General features: G+C 45.1%; 1 protein-coding gene across 2 annotated transcripts in view; it reads right to left on the bottom strand.

Annotated features, from left to right (window-relative positions):
* Positions 1-21,362, bottom strand: part of LOC144686004 (uncharacterized) — a 93,458-nt gene that overhangs the window by 36,285 nt on the left and 35,811 nt on the right. For both annotated transcript variants that reach the window (XM_078551121.1, XM_078551120.1), the window contains exons 5-10: positions 19,343-19,681; positions 18,995-19,264; positions 12,184-12,528; positions 8,071-8,343; positions 1,932-2,270; positions 1,584-1,853 (exon numbers count right to left, since the gene is read on the bottom strand). In XM_078551121.1, coding sequence (XP_078407247.1) covers positions 1,584-1,853; positions 1,932-2,270; positions 8,071-8,343; positions 12,184-12,528; positions 18,995-19,264; positions 19,343-19,681 — 1,836 coding nt within the window. The remainder of the gene's footprint in view (positions 1-1,583; positions 1,854-1,931; positions 2,271-8,070; positions 8,344-12,183; positions 12,529-18,994; positions 19,265-19,342; positions 19,682-21,362) is intronic.

The raw sequence follows: 21,362 nt of genomic DNA on the forward strand, positions 1-21,362 counted from the left end.
TGCTCTGATCCACATCGGTTGCATTTCAATGTTTTGTCAGCAGTTTTGTTCTTTTTACGTTCAGACTGTCTATCTGTTCTTTCCCGGGGCTGTTTCTGTTTAACAGCATCTAACTGCTTGACCGTGTGCGGTTTATCATCTCTGCCTTCTGTTTAATCTGGTGTTTTGTTGTCTCTGCCCCTCTGTAGATATTTATTGCTTTCTCTAGCATGAGATCAGCTTCTCTCAAAAGACATTCTCTCAGAGAGTCATTTGCGATTCTGTAAATTATTCTATCTTGGATGAGCGATTCTTCAAGCTCTCCAAATTCACACCATTTAGCTCATTTTCTCAGCTCAGTTACACACTGACTAATGTGGTCACTGCTTTGCGCGCATGTAAAAAATCAATATCTTTCATACATGGTGCTATTCTTAGGGCTACAGAGGCAAACTTACTCCAAAACAGGAAACCAAGAGCTTCCAGAGTTATAACATTTAAATTAGTAAACAGAAAGTGAGTTATTTCTGCTCCCTTCCCAATCTGACGTTACATGGATGAGGACCAGTGGGGCAGGGGTTTATGGGTGGCAGGGCTTCCTGCCCATCAGCAACCTCTATCCACCAGCTGAAAATTGCAACCGGATGGGAAAAGACCATTAATTGGCCACTTAAGGGCTTCAATTGGATCAAGGGTGGGTGGGCCACAGAAGGCCTCACTCGCTGCCTGTTAAACCATGGACACATGTGGGCAGGTAAGCTGCATGAAAGGCACCCATGAAATTTTATGAGTCTCCCATGCTCTGCAAACTCACCCTCAGGGGACAGTAAAATTTTCCTCAGCAAGTGGGATGCACGGCCCTTTCTATTAGTCCCTGTCCACTCATTACTTATCAATCAGTCCCTATCCAATCAACCTTCAACAAGTATTCATCAATCATCCAATCATTCGATGGCAAATCTTCCAATCAAATCCTGACCAATCAATATCTCGCCAATCATCCAATCATTTCTTGACCAACCATTCCCCAGTCAGTTATCTAATCATTCATGACCAATCATTTGGAAGTTAATCATTCCATGGCCAATTATCCAATCATTTCCCAGACCAATCAGTGCTTAGCCAACCAATCAATCATCCACCCGCCAATCAGTTCACAACCAATCACCCTGGCATTCAGCAATCATTCACCTCAGCCAATCCCTGCCATTTGCCTCCACTTCTAGAAGTGACATTGGTCGATTATGAGTCAGATCCAAATGAGTGCTGGAGTCATATCAAGTGTCACATTTTCTATTATTATCTCACACGGTAATGCTGGATGCAAGTAAATCTGCTAAATTACTGTCAACTAGTGACAGTGGGGACTTAACATGGAAAGAATTCCTTATAGAAGTGTCATGGCCACCAAAGCTGTAAAAAATAGTCTCCTTCAGTTTCTCTCCAGTGTGTGGTTTGAGTTTTATTTTTGCAGGTATGTAGTGAACTTTCACTGATATGGAGTGCAATAGAATATAAAAAATAAGAGGTTTTCAGAAGAAAAGATCTGCAAGTGGCAAGGACTTTCGATGCGGCTTAAAAAGATTATAGTCTGAGACACTTACTGTTAACCTTCAGGCAATGTGGAATTAAAACCTTTGGAATGTTTTGATGAAACAAAACACATGTCCAGTTCCTTCTGTCTCGGTCGGCATTCTGAATAATCAGCTGTAACAAACCCTGTTCCTGCTTCTCTTCCTTCAATGTTTTCTCTACAGCAGATTTGCCATCACTATTGATCCAAACCAGTCTCATTGATTCAGTGACATCAGAGACAGAGCAGGTCAGGGTAACGGTGTCTCCCTCAGTCACTGCATCAGATGGTTCAGATGTCACTGTGTAAACAAGAAAATCATTTAGATTTTAAACATTGACTTGATCATTGAAAACAGCAGCAACATTCTGTCTCCTACCTTTAACTGTGATTAGTGTAATGGTCACTATTTCATATTTTCCCAAAATACATGTGTAAACTCCAGCATCTTCAAACAGGACAGGGACAATTCTCACACTGAAACTCTTGCCATTAAAATTTGTCTCTGTGGGGACCAGACGATTCCCAAAGTAGGTCCTGTTTACATCGATGGGCTGAGATTTGTAAGCAGAAGCTATTTCTTTCTCTTGATTCTGAAAATAACGTGATGACCAGGTCCATTTAGTTTTAGTGGACTCAGAATGAGCTTCACAAATCAGGTCGAGTTCACTGTGATCTGTGCTTGGCCGATAAAGTGTGTGTTTCTTATTGTGTAAATCTGTAACAGAGAGACAGGAGACAAGGTGTTAGATTTTTATAGCTGCTGAGATACGGATCTTCTGAATTTCCACAGGGACAAGCATCACCCTCCTGGCATAAGTCAGCTGGGAGTGCAGCACTGGGACAGGGAAATTGGCCAGAAACTGGATACACTGGCTACTGACCCAGGCTGACTATTGTTTAAACATTGGGTCGTGGCACAAAATCCATCTGCCCCAAACATGACCCCTCTCAATGTGATGCTGTTTCCCCAATGTCTGCAGGTAATTACCAACTTGTTAAACTGTTTCTGCAAAGGAGTATCAATAAGTTCCTCATACACTCCTGGTCCCCTTGGGTTGTTATCAGGTGGTCAGACAAAGACAGAGAAAAAAAATCAATGATTGCAACGTCAGTCTAGATTGATAGAGAAAGTTGAAAGGGCAAGGTTGTTCTAGGCTCAGAGAATTAGCATTTTGGAGGGAAGTTAGGAGTTAATTTGTTTAAGTAGTTGACATGTTGGTTTTGAACAGTCTACCATTTTCATTCTTACATTGGCCCAAATCTTCCTGTGTTCAGATCATCAGAGATGGGACATCCATCAGGAGATGCATTTCAACACCTTATGGAAGTCCTAACACACAGAGATACTTGGGAGTTACTCAAGAAGTTCAGACTTCCAATGGGCTGATTCCCTGATACTGGGACTCTCCGCAAATGTCTCCAATCCTGAACTCAGGGCAGAGTCTTGGGCCAGATACGTGGGACTTAGCCGGATACTTAACCAGGAAATGTCTAACAGCTGGGTAACTCAACGGAGCACCACAATCAACCCTCCCAATCACCCCCCAACCATCTAACTGCCTCCCCACCCGACCCTACTACTGCTCCCTGAACAGACTTGACTAACACCTCGACTTCCTCGCTGTCCACACTCCTAACCCGATTACTCACCTCTCCCACTCACCCATTCACCCCCATCTCACCCTTTCACTAATCCACACTCATTGACTAAAGGACTTGGGCCTTTAAAAACTTACCCGAACACGGTAGCTACTGTCAGAAGAAGGGGGCATGTCCTCTCCTTCCCAAACTCTACTACGCTCGCTGGACTTACAATGGAGACACTGTGCTGCCCAGTTCTGCTTCAGCCAGGATCGCAAGATCCCAGAAGAAATGGCCAGGATTGTCAGATCGATTAGAAACTTCACAGGCAGCAGCAATGTGCACAGGGTTCCCGCTGACTGGAAGATCTAGGCCATCATGTTCACGTTATTCACAAGGACATGTTGCACTCATTGAACTAAATGAAGCTGATCATAAATATAACTCTGTGGGCAGAATTTTCTGGCTGGCATGCGGGAGACGGAGCCCGTATGTCAGCGCTTAAAATGTCGCGCGAGTGTCCCGATGTCAGCGCGCGGCATCACAATATTTAGGTCGGCGGGTGTGCTATGCAGCGGGACGTGCACCCGCCATTAATTAATGGCCTCCTTAAGGCCCTTAACTTGGCAATTGTCGACAATTTTGAGGGGCCCGTGCGAACTTCGGCTCAGCGCACGGGCCCAGCGGGCAGGCGGGTAAGTGATATTTTATCAAAACTCATGCGCTGGCAGGATGTGTGGACTCAGAGGGGTTGTTCATGTTTTTCCTGAAGTATTTAATGCAGAAAGTGTTTTAAACTTGCCTGTGTGATTGTTAGCAGTTCAGATCGATTTCCAAGAGCTTTCTGTATACTCTGAAGCTTCAGCTCACCAGTCTGCAGACAGTAATCTTTATCGTGCCTGCAGCTTTCCGGAGGCCTCCATTTAGCCTGGGGTATGGGTTCTGACATCTCCACTGGAGGCAGCTCCTCTGAGGAGGAAGGGGGGGATAGAATAAGGAGGAGGCCAGGACTGGACAATCAGCCTCCAGGGGAGCCACCTTTGGGAGGCCAGGTGCAGGCACAAGGGGTGCAGGGCCAAGAGGTTGTCCAAGGTGGAAGGGGCTGCAGAAGACGCCACTATCCTGCTGTCAGGCTTTACAGGCAGCAAAGCAGCTACCTCAATATGACTGAGGTGCAGTGCCAAAGGAGGCTCCGACTGTCAAGGGAAACAGTCAACTATATCTGTCAGATGATTGGCCCTGAGATCTCCCCTAACTAGATGGGTGGAAACCCAATGCCAGCGGCTCTGAAACTCACAGTTGCCCTCCATATCTATGCCTCTGGCTCCTTCCAGGACTCGGTGGGTGATCTTTGTGGTATCTCCCGATCAGCTGTCCACACTTGTGTCAAGCAGGTTACAGGCGCTCTGTTCGGGAGTGCATTGACCTTAATCCACTTCCGCTGCGACCAGGCAAGCCAGACACAGCGAGCCAGAGGCTTCGTGGCCATTGCTGACTTCCCACATGTCCAGGGTGCTATAGACCGTACACATGTGGCCATCAAGGCGCCAGCAGGTGAGCCCGGTGCCTTTGTCAACAGGAAGGGCTTCCACTCCATGAACGTGCAGATAGTGTGTGATCACAGGATGCTATCCCCTCAGAAGGTGGCTCATGACGGCTCTCCGCCATCCAAGAACAGAAGCTGAGGAGTGTTACAATAGGAGCCATGGCACCACAAGGGCTGTGGTGGAGAGAACCATCGGTCTTCTCAAGATCCGCTCGGTTTTTGCCTGCAGAACAGAGAAGAGGATTTATTGGGGCTGATCACTCATGTACTCTGCACGCGCACGCCGCACCCCAACCACAGTGGCCCATCTGAGGCCTCCAGCGGCCCCTGTCCACACTACTGATGATCAGTCCCCAGAAGATAGCACGGCTGATCCAAACCCCCTCCCCCAACGGACACCTTTGACACATTCGGCGTCCATCACTTTGAATAACACACGGGTCTTAACGCCCATGGCAACGAGGCGCAAGCAGGTGAGGTGCCGAGGCCACCAGGTGGCTCTTGGCTACGACACCTTGAGGCTCCCCTTCCACCATTTCATCACCATCAATAAGACATGTGTTGGAGTTCTGAATATGTGTTTAGCTGCCTCCCCTGCAGGTTGCCCCCAGACTACTCAAATGCCACAAACACCAACATATGCTGCAGGGAGAACCCATCTTCTCCTCAACCACTAAGGCTGATGTAAGCATGGTCACTTCCTGTTTTCCCACCCAGCGTGTGCCAAATGCCCAATGCAGTAACGACACTAAGGCATGGTGGGGGAGGGGGGGTGGGGGGTGGGTGGGGGGGGGGGTGGGGGGAGGAGGGGTGGGTGGCTCAAAGGCTAAGGCTACCTGCTGGGTAAAATGGCCAAGGCCATCATGGTACTCACCCTTCCAGAGCGCAATAATTCATTGAAGTGCTTGCGGCACTGCGTTCCTGTGCGCCGCACATTATCATGGGCGCTTACTTCCTCCGCCACCTCCTGCCATGCCTGCCTGGTGACGTGGAGGGCCCTCCTCCTCCCATCCTCTGGATATAAAATATACCGATGGCTGGACACCTCTTGGAGGAGGACACCAAGGCAGGCCTCTGAGAAACGAGGGGCACAGTGGCCCTCAGCTGGCCTCTCCTGCAGCCTGCCCCCCTCCTCCTGCTCCTATGCCCTCAAACCAGCATGTCGCTCTCTGTCAGTGGCCATGGTGCACTGCCTCAATGAGGCTGCCTGGCCACTCTTTATACAGACTGCAGGTTCTCCATTGGAACCGGCGGTCTGAACACGCCCGCCGCCGAATAGATTTTCCCGTTGTACACGGGAGTCGCTAACCCGCTGGGCAGGCCTTAATTGGCCCACCTGTGCAAAATGGCGGCACGGCCCGTTTCGGCGGCGGCAATCGGCTGCCCGCCCGCCCGTCAAGGGCAAAATTCTGCCCTGTATGTTCACTCAATGTGAAATCAAACACCAGTCAAGTGAAAATACCACTATGCCAGCACCTCCCCACTGGGCTGGTCAAACTTTGCGGGCAGCAGCAACATGCCCAGCATTGCTGCTGACTGGAAGATCGAGGCCATCATGTTCACATTATTCATAAGGACATGTTACAGCTGATTGAACTAAATGAAGCTGATCATTAATGTTCTGCAAGTTCACTCAATGTGAAATCAGTTTAACAATTCATTACTGACCTTGTCTAACCAAGGAATTCTTTGATTCTTTTTCAAAAGGCCTAAAGAGGTATCTGTGCGATGGACATAAATTACCAATTAGATTAAAGTGGCCTTATTCTTACATCCCTGGGTTATGCGATCATTTATTCAGGTATTCTCAGTCTGTGAACAACCATAAATGTAAAACACTCTGATCATATTTATGAGTTCCCAGCTTCACTGAGAAAATGCCTCAGGAAAGATCCTAATCTTTTACCATTGTGTTGGGTGTCTTTAATTTGTTTGTATTTCTTTATCCCAGTATCGACTGGAATCACATTTGCTTTTTCAATTAAGGGATTTGATTCTTTTTGATTCATTGATGTGAATTGAAATGAACCCACTTGGTTGGTTCTGGCAGTTCTTCATGTTCCCATTTTCTATTTACACCCATGTTCCAGAGTGAAAACAAGGAACACATTCTGTAGTAAAAGACCACAGTGACGTTGGTAATCACTGTTCCTTGTGAGTAACAGTTTATATCAGTAACTATTGTCATGAGAGTTGACATGCTGTCGGAATGAGAGTGACCCACAACTTACAACTTCACCACAAATATATTGAACTGCTTAAAGAAGATCTGCTTTTCCAAAAATTACAAGAAAAGACACTGATCAAAAGATGGCTGATACTGTAAAGTGACCACTTTCTGGAAAATTCCTATTCAGATTGTACTGGCAGATCTGTCCTCAGAGGTTGCATGGAATTTCGCACCTGGGGAGGTGCCAAGGCCGACTTCAAACGGACAGCTGAAAGGAAGGCATAAAAAGTACAAAAGGCTGGGCTTTGAAATCAATGTGAATCTGTGAAGACAGAGGAAACTGCCCCCAACCCCATCACCATCCCCCAGCTAACTCCATCCCATCAGACATCCAAAAACCATCCTCTGTTGATTTGTAACTCAGAGTGTATCAAAAAGTTCCTGAGATGAAAAGAAAATGGATTTTGGATGAAAGACATGCCCACCAAATTCCCTGCTGGGAATAGGCAGAGAAATGACTTCAAAACTGGATCTGAAAAGCAGAGCAGAAGAACAATAACAAAGAAGCAAGGACACCTATCCCTGGGTCTCTCTCTGTCTCTAACTCTCTCTCTCTCCCACTGGAGACACATGTTTTAACAGGGAGAAGCTAACAACAGGAAGAAAAGGACGGTCACCCTGCAGAGGCAAGCAGGTATCTCTCTCTCTTGGAAACAATCGAAGGGTTTCTTCAACAAAGTACAAAACTGAACAAAGCCAACTGCAGTGTTCTACGAAATCACCAAACTCAATGGCCAAAATGACCCACAAGCTATGCTTCACCGACAAACCAAGGCCTTACTTATAAACTTTTATTTGGACTCTCACCTTTTTTTATTTCTGATGCATGTGTATGTGTGCATGTGCACGTGAGTGTGTATGTGTGCATGTGCACGTGAGTGTGTGTGTGGGTGTGTTGCGGCTTTTATTATTTTTCCTCGGGTTTTAGTAACTAATAAACTTACTCTTTCTTTGACTTGAGAAAACCTGGTCCATTGGATCCTCGTTAAAAAGTAAAAATATTTGGACTGGAATGAACATCCAAGAGGGGAAAGAACTTTAAACAAACATTCATTGCAACCATTTGAATTCCATTTGAATAAAATGGGAGCCAGCTCATTCCTCCTCACCTGGTCGTGACACCATTTAATATCTACTGCAAGGTAGCTCTGGACTTACTGTGGTCCACATCAACATTTGTGTTTCCAGTGAGAACAATGGAGTTATTTTCCTGCACTTCCCATGTATAGAGATTCTGATTTCCTGCTCCAACATGTCTGACTATCAGATAGACAGTGTTATTCAGATGGATCTCATCAGTGTTCTTCCTCCCGTTCTGCTGAGATGAACCTCTCTGTTTCCAGTGAAGACTGACTGTATCTGAGAGCCTGGAGATGGTACAACTGAGGGTGATGTCACTGCCCATTACAGGCCTCTGGGAATCGATCTCAACTGTAAAAACAGATATAAGAAGCTTATATTTCTCGATGAGCTTTCAAACCAATGCATTAAGAATTTTCTTTCACTATGAACACTATGATCAGACAAATGCCAACCAGCAGTGCTTAGTGCTGGCAATTAGCATTTCCTGGATAATGATCACTTGTTCCCCTTGGCCCCCTCCTCCCTCCTCTTCCTCATGTATGTGCCGCTCCTTGGCAACATTATTCAAAGACGTTGGGTCAGCTTCCAGATGTATATTAATGACATTTAGATCTACCTCTCCACCATCGCTGTCAAACCTTTCATTGCTTCTGTGTTGTCACAATGTGAATCTACCATCTAGTCTTGAATGGGCCTCAATTTCCTCCAATTACATATTTTAAGACCAACGTCATCATCTTCAGCCCCCACTACAAACACCATAAGGTTGTCACCAGTTCCATCTCTATCCATTGTCATTGTCTTAGGAAATTTATGAGAATGGACAAAAATTTATGAACAAACGCTCATGTTAATCATAAAAATTACTAACCCCTAATGTCCTGACTAGTTCCAATGCACAGAATATTTTTACCCACTTGCCATTTTTAGTGACAGACTTACACTGGCCTGGGTGATTACTTATTGAGAAAACTGAAGCCATAGTTTTCGATCCCCGCTCCAGACTCCATTCTCCAGCCACTGTCTCTATTCTGTTCCATGGTAACAGTCTGCAATTAAGCCTGTCTGATGCAAACTTGGTGTCACATTTGATGCCTAGATGAGCTTCAGAACTCATATTCATGCCATCACTAACACATGCAAACTCCAAACCGCTGTCCAACTTTGACCCTGTCTCAGCTCAACTGCTTCTGAAACCCACATCCATACCTCTGTTACCTCTCTGACGCAATGATTCCAATGACTCCTGCCTGGTCCCCCACATTCTACCCTCTGTAAACTTGAGCTCATTCATGTTCATGTCTTAACTCACAGCAAGTCTCGTTCCACTACTCATGATTTTAAAATTCTCTTCATGGCCTCAGCCTTCCCAAACTCTGGAATCTCCTTTCCCACAATCCTCCGAGATTTCTGCATTCCATGTATTCCGGTTTCTAATGCATTCCCGATTTTAATTGCTCCACCATCGCTGGCCACACCTTCAGTCGCCTGGGTCCTAAGCACTGGAATTCCCTTCCTGAAGGAAATGAACATTCACAGCCATGGGGATAGAGCAAGGGAATGGGACTAAGTGGGTTACTGCACAGAGAGCTGACATAGGTTCGATGGGTTGAATGGCTATATCCTGCACCATAAATAACTCTATGGATGGGATATAATTTCACCCATCGGAGTGGGCAAGACGGCAGGGTGATGGTAGGCAGGGCATTCGGGTGGAACTAGGATTCCCAGTATCAGGAAATCGTCCTCAATTAAATTAGATACAGGATTCCTACCTGCCGATAGCAGGATGTCAAGTAAACTCATCAATGAGCCTCTTGACACCAATTAACCTAAACCCATTCGAATTCAAAAATTTGTGAACAAATGCTCATGTTAATAATCAATAATATCGGGTTTGCCTGCGGCCTTATAGGGGGGTTTCTTGTCGCCAGGCACTCTATGCTCAATCAAGGGAACCGGCATCTGGAATAGGGGTGGTTGGGCTTGGGGGGTTGGCAGTAAAAGCCACCCCCTCTGTCTTTGCCTCCAATCTGTTCTGACCACCCTTCGGGTAAATCCCTCCCCAAGACCCCCATCCCAGCCCCACTCAATTGGTCTAGGGATCCAGCGTTGATCCTTGGGCTCTCCCAGGAAGCAAAACCGGCAGTAGTCACTGCTCCCTCTGGTGTGACCTGCAGCTCTTGGCTGGGTGGCATTTCCACTGCCCAGTGTCCTAAATCCAGTGGAAATTCCAATGTTGGCCAGTTATGCGCCTAATGGGCTCTTGTTTGCATCAGGCCTCTGCCACAGAAGTGACATGGGATTCCCATTGGTTCTCCAACCAGTATGGGGAAGCTGTCATGGGAACTAAACCTATGCCTATGACTCTAAACCCTCTGTGTCTCTACCTTGCTTTCCACCTTTATGATGCACCTTAAAACCTGTGTCTTTGACCAAGCTTTTGCGTCTGAGCTAATATCTCCTTATGTGGCTCAGTGTTATATTTTGTTTTCTAATACTCCTATGAAGTATGCCAGTGACGTTTTATGACATTGTCACGAAGAGACTAATGTCAATAATGTTATTGGAAATTATTTTTAATTGGGATTGTAGTGGGGTCTGTGTCTATATGTGTGCCTATGGGCAGGATTTTGCCCTTGGTGGGGGTGCTCGGCGGGGCGGGCAGGGGCGGCCAGGAAGTCATACGCTGCCCGCGATGGGGTCCACACTACGATTTCATGCAGCGGGCCAATTAAGGCCTGGCCTGCGTGGATGGCGAGCAGCAGCACTGAGCGCTGCCTGAGCAGGTGGGGGGAGGTGGGTGAGATGGGCCGAACGTGCAGATCGCACATGTGCAAGAAAGAGAGCTTCAATCTTCCTTGGGCACAGAGATCCCTCAGAGAGACTGAAGCGCTGTGAAAAAAAAAATGAAGAGAATAAAAATTTAATAAAAGATGTACCCTCATGTGACTCTGTCACGTGAGCTGGAACATGTTTTTAAGTCAAAAATAAAGTTCTTATTTAATGTTCATTTGCTCTAGGAAACCTCATCCCGCTCGTGGATGAGGTTTCCTTAAAAATGTAAAGGCCGCTTGGCCTTTTCGCCTGCCCGCCAACCATTAGGCTGGACGTTCAGCATAAATTTGGATTTAATTAGATTGTTAATGGCCTTAATAGGCCTTTTAATTCTCAGTGGGCGCTCACCGAACAAAATATCACGAGACTGCGCGATGACGTCGGTACGCACGCCTGACATCATCGCGCATCATTTTACACTCGGGTTTGTCGGGCACACCTGCATGCAGAGCATAATATTCTGCCCAATGTGTGTGTCTGTGTGCGGCTTAATTGGATTAAAGCCAGCTAGTCTGGGTGCTTTGATGTATAGTAGTTTGAGATGTTAATTAGATAAACGTAAGAATAGAAGGTTAAGAGTACATTTACATTTGTTGAAAAAACCATTGAAAAGAATGGGTAAAAATCTTGCACCTAGCTGGGAGACACCAAGCAATGTGTTTATATTACGAATAAAATTGGTGGAATGAAAGGATTACTGTTGGGAGAAGTAAAGTTTAAAAACCCAGTAATACAATGGAAAATTTACATTCAAAGGGAAAGCTTGGTATAAACTGAGGGGAGTTTGTGTGTGTGAGTCAGAGGCATTTAACATCTAACCAGCCTGTAAGCCTACAGCTGTCTGAAAAGGAACCAGATTGAAAGGAACCTCATTTTGAAATAGTAAGGCCAAATGTTATTTTCCTGGTGTCTGTTTAAAGTCCATGGTCATCGTTGCCTTGGTGAAGATTTACCTGGGAGTGATTAATTTGGGAATTTGTTTCAAAGTTATTGTGGTAGTAATTCATAGACATATGTATGTGTTTAATTTGGTGCAAGTTAATAAATGTTTAATTTAGTTTTAAATAAAAACTTCTTGAGGCTTGGCGGTTTTATTCCTGAATTTAGAGCTGCATCTCAAACATACCAATTGAAAATATAGGTTATAACAGTTGTTCAAGATTCCCTCTGGGATTTAAACAACTCAGCTTTTACCAACTGTTGTTTCATAACAGACATTAATGATAAATTGTTGTTATTGTGATAGAACTGGAGAATAATGACATAATCGCAACATTCTGTTTGGAATATCAGTGGAATTACTCACAGAAAAGCACAATTTGAATCCATTCTAGTCCTTGTGTGACCTACCTTTGATCCCAAATACTTCATACTGCTTCAGGATTTTCTTACTGGGCTGTGTCTGGCTCCAGGTGAACATTCCCGCAAGTTCAAAGGTGGGATGTCTCATTCTCAGATTAAGGATACCCCAGTCCTCACGGATCCCCTGAGAAATGCCTGGTATATTATTGTGCTCACCACTCCTTTGTACAGCCCACCGCTGACCTTCTCTGTGAAAAGCTCCCAATTGTTTTGTAGCTTGTTGCCCTGAGTGTGGTCTCCACTCCAAGACAATGGAGCCATTTCCAGGATTGTCTGGTCCTTTCAAAACAAAGTTCCCCTCCTGATGGAAAAAATAAATATCATTCCGGCTTCCTGCAAGGAAAGGGAACAAAACATTTATGTTGTGCCATAAACCTGTCAAAATGTCCCAGGCTGTTTCAACAAGAGCATTGTCAAACAAAATTTGAAATTGAACAACATGAAGTGATAATAGGGCAGATGACAAAAAACTTAATCAAAGAGGTAGATTTTGTAGCATGCCATAAAAGATTAAAGTTGGGCAAAGAGGGAGAGAGAGGGGGATCCAGAGTTTAGGGTCTAAAAAAATTGAAGGAATGCCCACCAATGGTGGGCCAGTTAAAATTTGGGATGCTCAAGAAGCCAGAGTCAGGTGAGCACAGAAAACTCAGATGGCTGTGGGGCTGGAGGAGATTCCTTAGATATGGAGGAGCAAGGCAATGGAGGCACTTGAGAATTTTAAAATCAACTGGGAGTCAATGTAGGACAATGATCACAGGGGTGGTAGGATGAATGGCATTTAGTGCAGCATAATACATGAGGAGCAGAGCTTTGGATGAGGGTTACAGCAACAGCTGAGGCAGGGAGGACCAAAGGAACAGACGTGGAAATTTCGGTCTGAATGATGACACGGATATGTAGCTGGGAGCTCATCTCGCAGTCAAATATGAAATCAAGGTTGAGAACAATCCGATTCAAAATCAGACAGTTGTCTAGGAGATAGATAGAGTTGGTATGGAGATATGGAATGGAGTTTGGAGCAGGGACCAAAGACAATGACCAAAACTGAACATCAAACAAGCAATCTGATGGCTTCATTTCAATGAAGGAGTTGAGAGCAATGGTGGTATGTTAGTGTTGGGTGTTTTTAGTGTGCATGTGAATAACTGTGTTTCAGGATGATGGTGCTGAGCATGTAGATGAGAAACAAGAGGGTACCAAGGATAAATTCTCTGGAGATACAAAAGGCAATGGTGCAGGAGCAGGAAGTGGAGCCATTGCAAATGATTCTCTAGCTATGATTAGATAGATAAGAATGGAACTAGATGAGAACAGTCCCACCCAGCTGGACCACAGTGAGTGTTGTAGGAGGAGGATGGTGTGGTCAATCGTGTCAAAGGCTGCAGTCAGATCACGAATCACAAGAAGAGGTGGTAATTTAACTTTGACAAAGTCACATAGAACATCACTTTCTTCCAGTCCTGTGGTTGGATGGATTCAAACATGGAGTTCCGGAAAGATTGGCATGGATTTGAGAAATGAACATACATTCAAGGTCTTTAGAGAGTCAATAGAAGTTGGAGACAGTTTTGCAGACACAGTGGGGTTTCTGGATGATTATTTGAGGAGAGAGGCAGTTGAAGCATTAACAGGATCGGCTAACATGGGACCAGGAGGGAGGCTGGGTGGTCAGCGGTTCAGTGGGACCCGGGTCGAGGGAGCAGGAAGTGGGTCTCATGGGTAAAGTGACCTCAGAGAGAGCATGAGGGGAGATTGTAGAGAAATGAGAGAAAGTTACAAGTTCAGGGCTAGAGCAAGGAAAGCTTTAGGGGAAGTTTTGCCTGTTGGGCTAGGGGGAGTGAAGGAGGTGGCAGAGACAGTGGATCAGATTGTCCCGATCTTAGTGACCAAGAAGTCCATGAGCTCGTCACACTTATTGTTGGAGTTGAGGGTGAAGTAGACAGGGAGAGGGGTTTAAAAAGATGGTTTCCTGTAGACAAAAATAGTCAGGGGTTATCTTTGCAATCCAGGATGATTCTGGAATAGTGAGTAGATTTAGCAGATGTGAAGAGGACCCCATAGTATGTTATATGACTCAGCCTGATTTGCTGGTTGATGGTGAAGCCAGTTGTCCATCATTCACATTTAAATTAGCTTCCCTTCCACTTAAGGAAACTCTTTCAAGTTATCAACAGTCACAGATTGCAACTCTTTCGAGTACAATCACAGTTCTTGGTTTCCAGGAGTGGGACATGAACCCACAACCCTCTGATTCAAAGGCGAGGGTGCTATGAACTGAGCCACAGCTGACACCTCCCACTTAAGGAAGGAGAGCTGTGGTCTGTACTGGGGGAATTGCCAGGCTGAGAGACAGTATTGCCTTTGGTAGGGAGCATGACATCAAAGGGGGAGGTGAGAGTGTGGGTGAGCAAATCAGTAGCTGCAGTAGTGTCGAGGAGGGGCAATGGTGACACTGTTGGGGTTTTGAAAATGCAGTTGTAAGTGAATTGGGGGCTAGTTTTTCCCAGGGGCGGACACAGGAGGAGGTTTGGTGAGGGTTGAATGGGGGATGTAGATCGAGAGCAATACAAGGAAGTGTAATTGTGAATGATACAATGGGAGTATCAAGGCTTTGTGAGATTGAAAAATCAGTCGGGTGGCTGTGAATATGGGTTGGGGAGTTTACATGGAGGGAAAAATTAAAGGAGGAGAAGGGGTCAGTGATCTCAGAGGTGAGGCAGCATGATGAACTGAGATAGAGGCTGAAATTACTGAGGATGAGAAGTCAGTTGGTGCAGAGGCTGAGGAAGGAGAGCAGTGAAGATCTCTCAGTTTCAAAATGTTTATGGCAATTGGGTGGACAGTAGAGAACAAGGAGTTGAACTGAGAGGTGAGATGCTCAAAGGAGGAAAAAGTGAGAAAGGAATAAGGAAGCCATGCAATATGTGTTTTAATGATTGAAAGCCACATGACCACCATGCCAGTATTGGCAGGGGAAGTGCTGGATGGTATTGCCAGGTGGGGAAGGCTTCATTTAGGAGGAAGGTGCTATCAGCTCTCAGCCAGACTTCCATTTAGGATAAAATTAAAGCAAAATACTGTGGATGCAGGAAATCTGAAATAAAAACAGAAAATGCTGGAAAAACTCAGCAGGTCTGGCAGCATCTGCGGGGAGAGAAACAGAGTTAATGTTTCGAGTCCGTATGACTCTGAAGAAGAGTCATACAAACTCGAAATGTTAGCTCTGTTTCTCTCTCCACAGATGCTGCCAGACCAGCTGAGTATTTCCGGCATTTTCTGTTTTTATTCCATAAAGGCCATGAGGTTGATGCAATCATCCACAATAAGTTCATTAATGGCAAGATCTTTGTTCACAAGTGAATGGACATTCTGAGGGAAATGTGGAAAAGGGCAGTGAGATCTGATTCACTGGCTGAGTCCACAGTGTCAGCAACCTTTGGAGGGTTGAGTTAGACAGGAAGGGCATTAACAGGATAAACCTCCAGTCAGTGCACTGAGTGGGAGGTTCAATAGGAGAATAGGATGGGGTGGTTGGATTTGCTCCTCATCAGGTGGAGTGCCTTTCTGAGGCTGACGGAGGATGTCAGGAGAGATACTGAGAGAAGCTTTAGGCTTGTCTAAGATAGAGGGAATCCTGGGATGACTGCAGGATAGCAGGAAGGTGGAGGAGCACTGAAGTGTTGGGTAGGGATTAGGGAGGGCAGATTACCTGAAAAAAGGGAAGTGGAAAGAAGCATGATGGTAGGAGAGAGGGGTCAAGGAGGGGTAAAGAGAAAAGAAGTGAACCAAGGAAGGAAAAATAAAATTGGAATCAACCAGCTGCCATTTTCAACTTTATTTTGCTTTTCCACCAGTATCTATTCTGATTATGTACCCAGGGCAGAGAAAAATTGCAGTGCTTTAGGTGGACTTTCTCATGCTCCGTGCAGAGAGGAGCAGCTTCTGGACAATTTTAACCCATTGCCTGTGACTGAATACCCTGTATGCTGCAGGATCAGGGTCAACCACTGCAAAGTATCTTCCTTCCCCTCACACCACATCTTCAAACTTCCCTTCACACAGCGTCCTTTAAGATCTTCTATAACAACTGTAAAGAGTTCCTGGGCAATTTTGTCCAAAATCAAGACAGCCTCTATCTCCTCTGCTCAATCTCACACACAGCTTGGTGACCCTATCAGTTGATGAGGAAGATGTTTTTAGATCTCCCAAGTGTTGCTAAGATAAGCATGTTCACCCTTTGCTTTAATCAGTGGCTTCAACTGTTTTTTGCTATCACGTGGAGTGAATCAAATTGGCTGAAGTCTATAATCTGTGATGCTGGGGACCTCAGGAGGAGACTGAGGTAGAGAATCCACTTGGCACTTCTGTCTGAAGATTGTTGCAAATGCTCCAGCCTTGAGTTTTGCACTGATGGTTGGGCTCCCCCATTATTGAGGATGGGGATGTTTGTGGAGCCTCCTCCTCTGGTTAATCGCTTAATTGTCCATCCTCATTCATGACTGGATGTGGCAAGACTGCATCCATTGATCTGATCCATTGGTTGTGTCACCCATGTCAGTCTTGACATTTGTGCTCAAGTCATGGAGTGAGTTACACTTACAAAGCATTAACCCTAAGTTAGAATGAGAGGGTCAGCTGTGGCAGAGAGAGAATAAGAAATTCTCTGGTTGGAATTTTCCACTCCCGCCAGCGGTGGGTGTCATGGCGGGTGGGAGTAGAAATTATTGTGAGAAAAATCAAGTAGACGTCCACAGGAAAACAGGGCCCTATCGTCCACTCATCACTTCAATGGTGGATCACATCCCCGATGTGCATTGTCGGGAAAGTCATTTGAATACATTTAAATGTCGTTAATACTCATTTTAAAGCCTGTTTGTCGGTATCATTCCTATTGAATCAGGTCACATCACGTATCACAACTGGATATAAGTGACGTGCACCTAGTGACCAGCACTCTGCTCGTCACTTCGAGGTATGTGCGCCTACCTTTCAGCACACCGTGCTCGGAGCACTTTGACTCCATGCCAAGCTTCACAGGGAGCACCACATCACTCTCAGTGGTGAGGTAGTGTCACAGGCAAAGCACACTAAAAGCAAAACAGGCTTGCTAGAAGCCAGAAGATCCGAGGAGCCAGCTGGTGGTCTGTAACTCTTTGCGATGGGCCTGTGAAGCAATGGTAAAAGCAAAATACTGCGGATGCTGGAAATCTGAAACAAAAACAAAAATATCTGGAAAAACTCAGCAGGTCTGACAGCACCTGCGGAGAGGAATACAGGTAACATTTCGAGTCTGTATGACTCTTCATCAGAGCTAAGGAAAAATAGAAATGAGATGAAATATAAGCTGGTTGAGGGGGGTGGGACAGGTAGAGCTGGATAGAGGGCCAGTGATAGGTGGAGATTGCCAAAGATGTCATAGACAAAAGGACAAAGGGGTGTTGACGGTGGTGATATTAGCTATAGAATGTGCTAATGGTGACATTAAGGGTGAGAAGCAGGATGAGCAAATGACAGATAGCCTTAGTGGGGGTGGGGTAGGGGGAAGGGATCGAAATGGGCTAAAAGGTAGAGATAAAACAATGATTGGAAATACATTAGAAATAATAGAAACAGGTGGGAAAATAAAAATAAAAATAATATATATTTTAAAAATAAATTATTGGACAAAGGGGGATCGGAAAGGGGGTGGGGATGGAGGAGAGAGTTCATGGTGTTCTGTTGGCATGGCTGAGGCTGATGACAAAGCTTGAATGTATGTGGTGATCCAGGGGAGAGGAACTTTGGAAGGAGAGTTCGAAACCCTGGAGGTGGACGCTTATGGGAGGTGGCCGAGAGAAAGCGTCGTTTGGGAGAAGATTCCAAAGCAGAGCCTTCAAGAGTGGAGATTGGAAACACTCGTCTGAAAGCCGGGGCTCAGTGAGACTGGTCGGCTTCTTTTTTTTCCTTCTGTGCAGCGTTGGCAGACTGCCTCTGCCCTCGCCTGCCGAGCTGGAGTGGTGATGCTTTTGGACCTACCTGCCAGAGCAGGAGTAGAGGACATCACGGCGGTCCTCCACCTCGTCAGTAGGTGGACCAAGGAGGCAACACTAAACTTGGGGGCTGCCTTCTTCCTGGCTTTTGGGGCCATATCTTCAGTGCAGCAGTCCTACTCTGCCTTCAGTGAGACTGCTGTGCACGGCTGGTCTTTAAATATGATGCCCGGAGTGAGGCACCAGAGAGCTCCTGATGAGGCGGGCGAATCAGAGGCCACCCACCCGCAATCTGGTGTGTTTCCCGTGCGCCTATTATTAATCAGGTGGGCCGTGGACAGCACAGTGTTAAAACCCGCCTTTGCAGCCGGCATGAAAGAAGCCAATTTTCGTGCCCGGCAACAAACTTAGAGCGCAGATGGGGAAACCCCACCCTCTGAGTCTGAGGAATGGAGAGTTTCAATTGCAATGTTTGCAGCACAGAATAACATCTGGTGTGATCATGTTGGGCATTCAGTCTCAGAATTCTGATTGACTCTGGGTTAGAAAAACATTGAAAATGGCTCCATTTTGCTGTAAAGAAATAAATGCTTCCTCTGTCTCAGTGAGTTTACCAAGAGTGGAGTTGAGGTGCACAAAGCAGGAATTTTCCAAGTTTGATCCCAGGCTGTGCTGAGTGACCTCAGGGTAAATTTTCTGATGCTCCGCATCACTGTAGATCCTCATCCACAAGAGATAAAGGCTCACTTTTTACTGGCAATAAGACCAATAAGTGACAAGAATTTTCTATCAAGAGTATAAATAGAAAGAGCAAACCCTGAGTCACTTACCGCTGGGTTCCAGGTAGTACGGGGCAGAAACCTGGGGCTTGTTTTCATGAAGCAAAACACAAAACCACTTCCCTCTGCCTCTCTCAGCTTTCAGAATAATCAGTTTCAATGATTTCTCTTCCCTATTCCGTCCATTCAATGTTTTCTCTACAACAGTTTTGCCATCACTATTGATCCAAACAAGTCTCGTTAATTCAGTGACATCAGAGACAGAGCAGGTCAGGGTAACGGTGTCTCCCTCAGTCACTGCATCAGATGGTTCAGTTGTCACTGTGTAAACAAGAAAATCATTTAGATTTTAAACATTGACTTGATCACTGAAAACAGCAGCAACATTCTGTCTCCTACCTTTAACTGTGATTAGTTTAATGGTCACCATTTTACGTGATCCCAGAGAACATGTGTAAACTCCAGCATCTTCAAACAGAACAGGGACAATCCTCACACTGAAGTTGTTCCCATTAAATGTTGTGGCTCTGGGGACCAGTCGATTCCCAAAGTCAGTCCTGTTTACATTGAAGGGCTGATGTTTCGATGCAGATGCTATTTCTTTCAACTGATTTGGAAGATGATGTGACCTCCAGCTCCAAGCAGCAGTGTTGTAATCATAATAAGAATAACAAATCAGGTCGAGTTCACTGTGATCTGTGCTTGACCGATAAAGAGTGTAACTCTTACCATAAAGATCTGTAATTAAGAGACAAAGAACAATGTGTTAGAATTTTATGGTAGCGGAGTTACATAGAAAAGTAAAAATAACGAATGATCATAATTATATGAAAACGTTTTACATTTTGATCTTCATAACTTTGTTTCCATCACATTTTTGTTAATGATTTGAATTGCTTCAACATTGTGAACTTGGATGGCTTCAATTTGCAAAATCAATAGAATTTTTGAAAATAATAACAATTTTTTGAGTTTTAACATTTTTTTGGCTATGAATGACACTATGACATCACATACCCAAATATTATGAGGTTCTGCCAACAACATTGAGTTCTGCTGATGGGGCTATAGTTTGCATAGAATTTTGCAATGTCCCGAATATGGTTTCCTTTTAGAAAGCGCAGTCCACATTTAAATGTAATAATTATTCAGAAATAGCATGATGCAGAATATCATGATAAAATTGTGCCTCTAGGTCTCACCTCACCGATATAAAATGGGCAGATACCGGCTCCCTGGGCCTGGCCCACTTTAACACAATCCAGTTGCTGCTGCTTGAGTTGCTGTCAACGTGTTGGTTTCTTCAAAGTGAACATCTGTCTCCTGTTACACTTAATATCTTGTACAGGATTTATACCCGTGCAATTCCTGCATGATTTTTTTTTCTCCATTGCTACCACATCTTTCAAATTTTCTCAGCCAGAGTAACCCAGAGTCAATTTATTTGCTCCAGCAATACACTTGCCAGCTGGCAAAATTGGAAGGTTGGGAATCCTTTACTTATTGTCCAGGGAGCAATCATGAATGGGGAATAATAAATTAGCAGCACCTTTTACATCTCACAAAGATGACTTTGCACATGCTATCTGTCCACACTCTATTCACTCTAAATCCTCCTCGCCCATTCTCACTGACATACATTTGCTCCCTGTCCCTCAATACATCAAATCTAAAATCATCATCATCATCAAGAAATCATTCCACAGCCTCACCCCAATTTACCTCTAAAACTTCCTGCGGGATGGTCTCCTTTCACATTCCCTCATCCTCCCACTATTCCCTCGCTTCATTCCATCATTGGTGGAAAAATCTTCTGTTTCCTCAGCTCAAATCCATTGGCACTGCCTCCTTAAACCTGTCCAGCTCTTCCTTTGTCTTCATACAGACTGAAAGCCTCTCTCTTTCTCTAAGATTTAATTTTCATCACCACTTCCTGGTTCTTTAGTGAAATATATTTTTTCTCTCTTCAAGTTGCTCTGCGACTGAAAACATTTGCTGGTTTTATTTCATAGTGCGTCGCCATTTATAAAACACAGGCTGCAATTCAGATTTTCCACTTTCCGCTGTTGAACTGCCTCACTCACTTTGACAATTTCAGTCTCAATGGGGTGAAAGAGACAAGAAAAGCAAAAGCAGTTGTGTTCTTGTTCCCCAAACTCCACTTTTCTGTCTACAGCTGCTCACTGGTTCCCCATTCAGTTACTTGGATTGTTTCTACACTTTGAACAGAAGATCAGAGTTTGTATTTGTGCGGTGTCACTCGCAGCTTTTCCCCTCTTCCTCTTCCAGATCCCCACTCTTACATTCTCTCTGTCCACCATCGATCCTATACATTCCTATCACTTCCATCCTTCCCTCTTCCGTTCCTTGTCATTGATTCCCTGCCCTTCCCTTTTCCCTCAGTCCTGTTCCCAACTCA

This window comes from Cetorhinus maximus, chromosome 10 (genome assembly GCF_964194155.1).
Source record: "Cetorhinus maximus chromosome 10, sCetMax3.hap1.1, whole genome shotgun sequence".
In the NCBI taxonomy this organism is placed as follows: domain Eukaryota; kingdom Metazoa; phylum Chordata; class Chondrichthyes; order Lamniformes; family Cetorhinidae; genus Cetorhinus; species Cetorhinus maximus.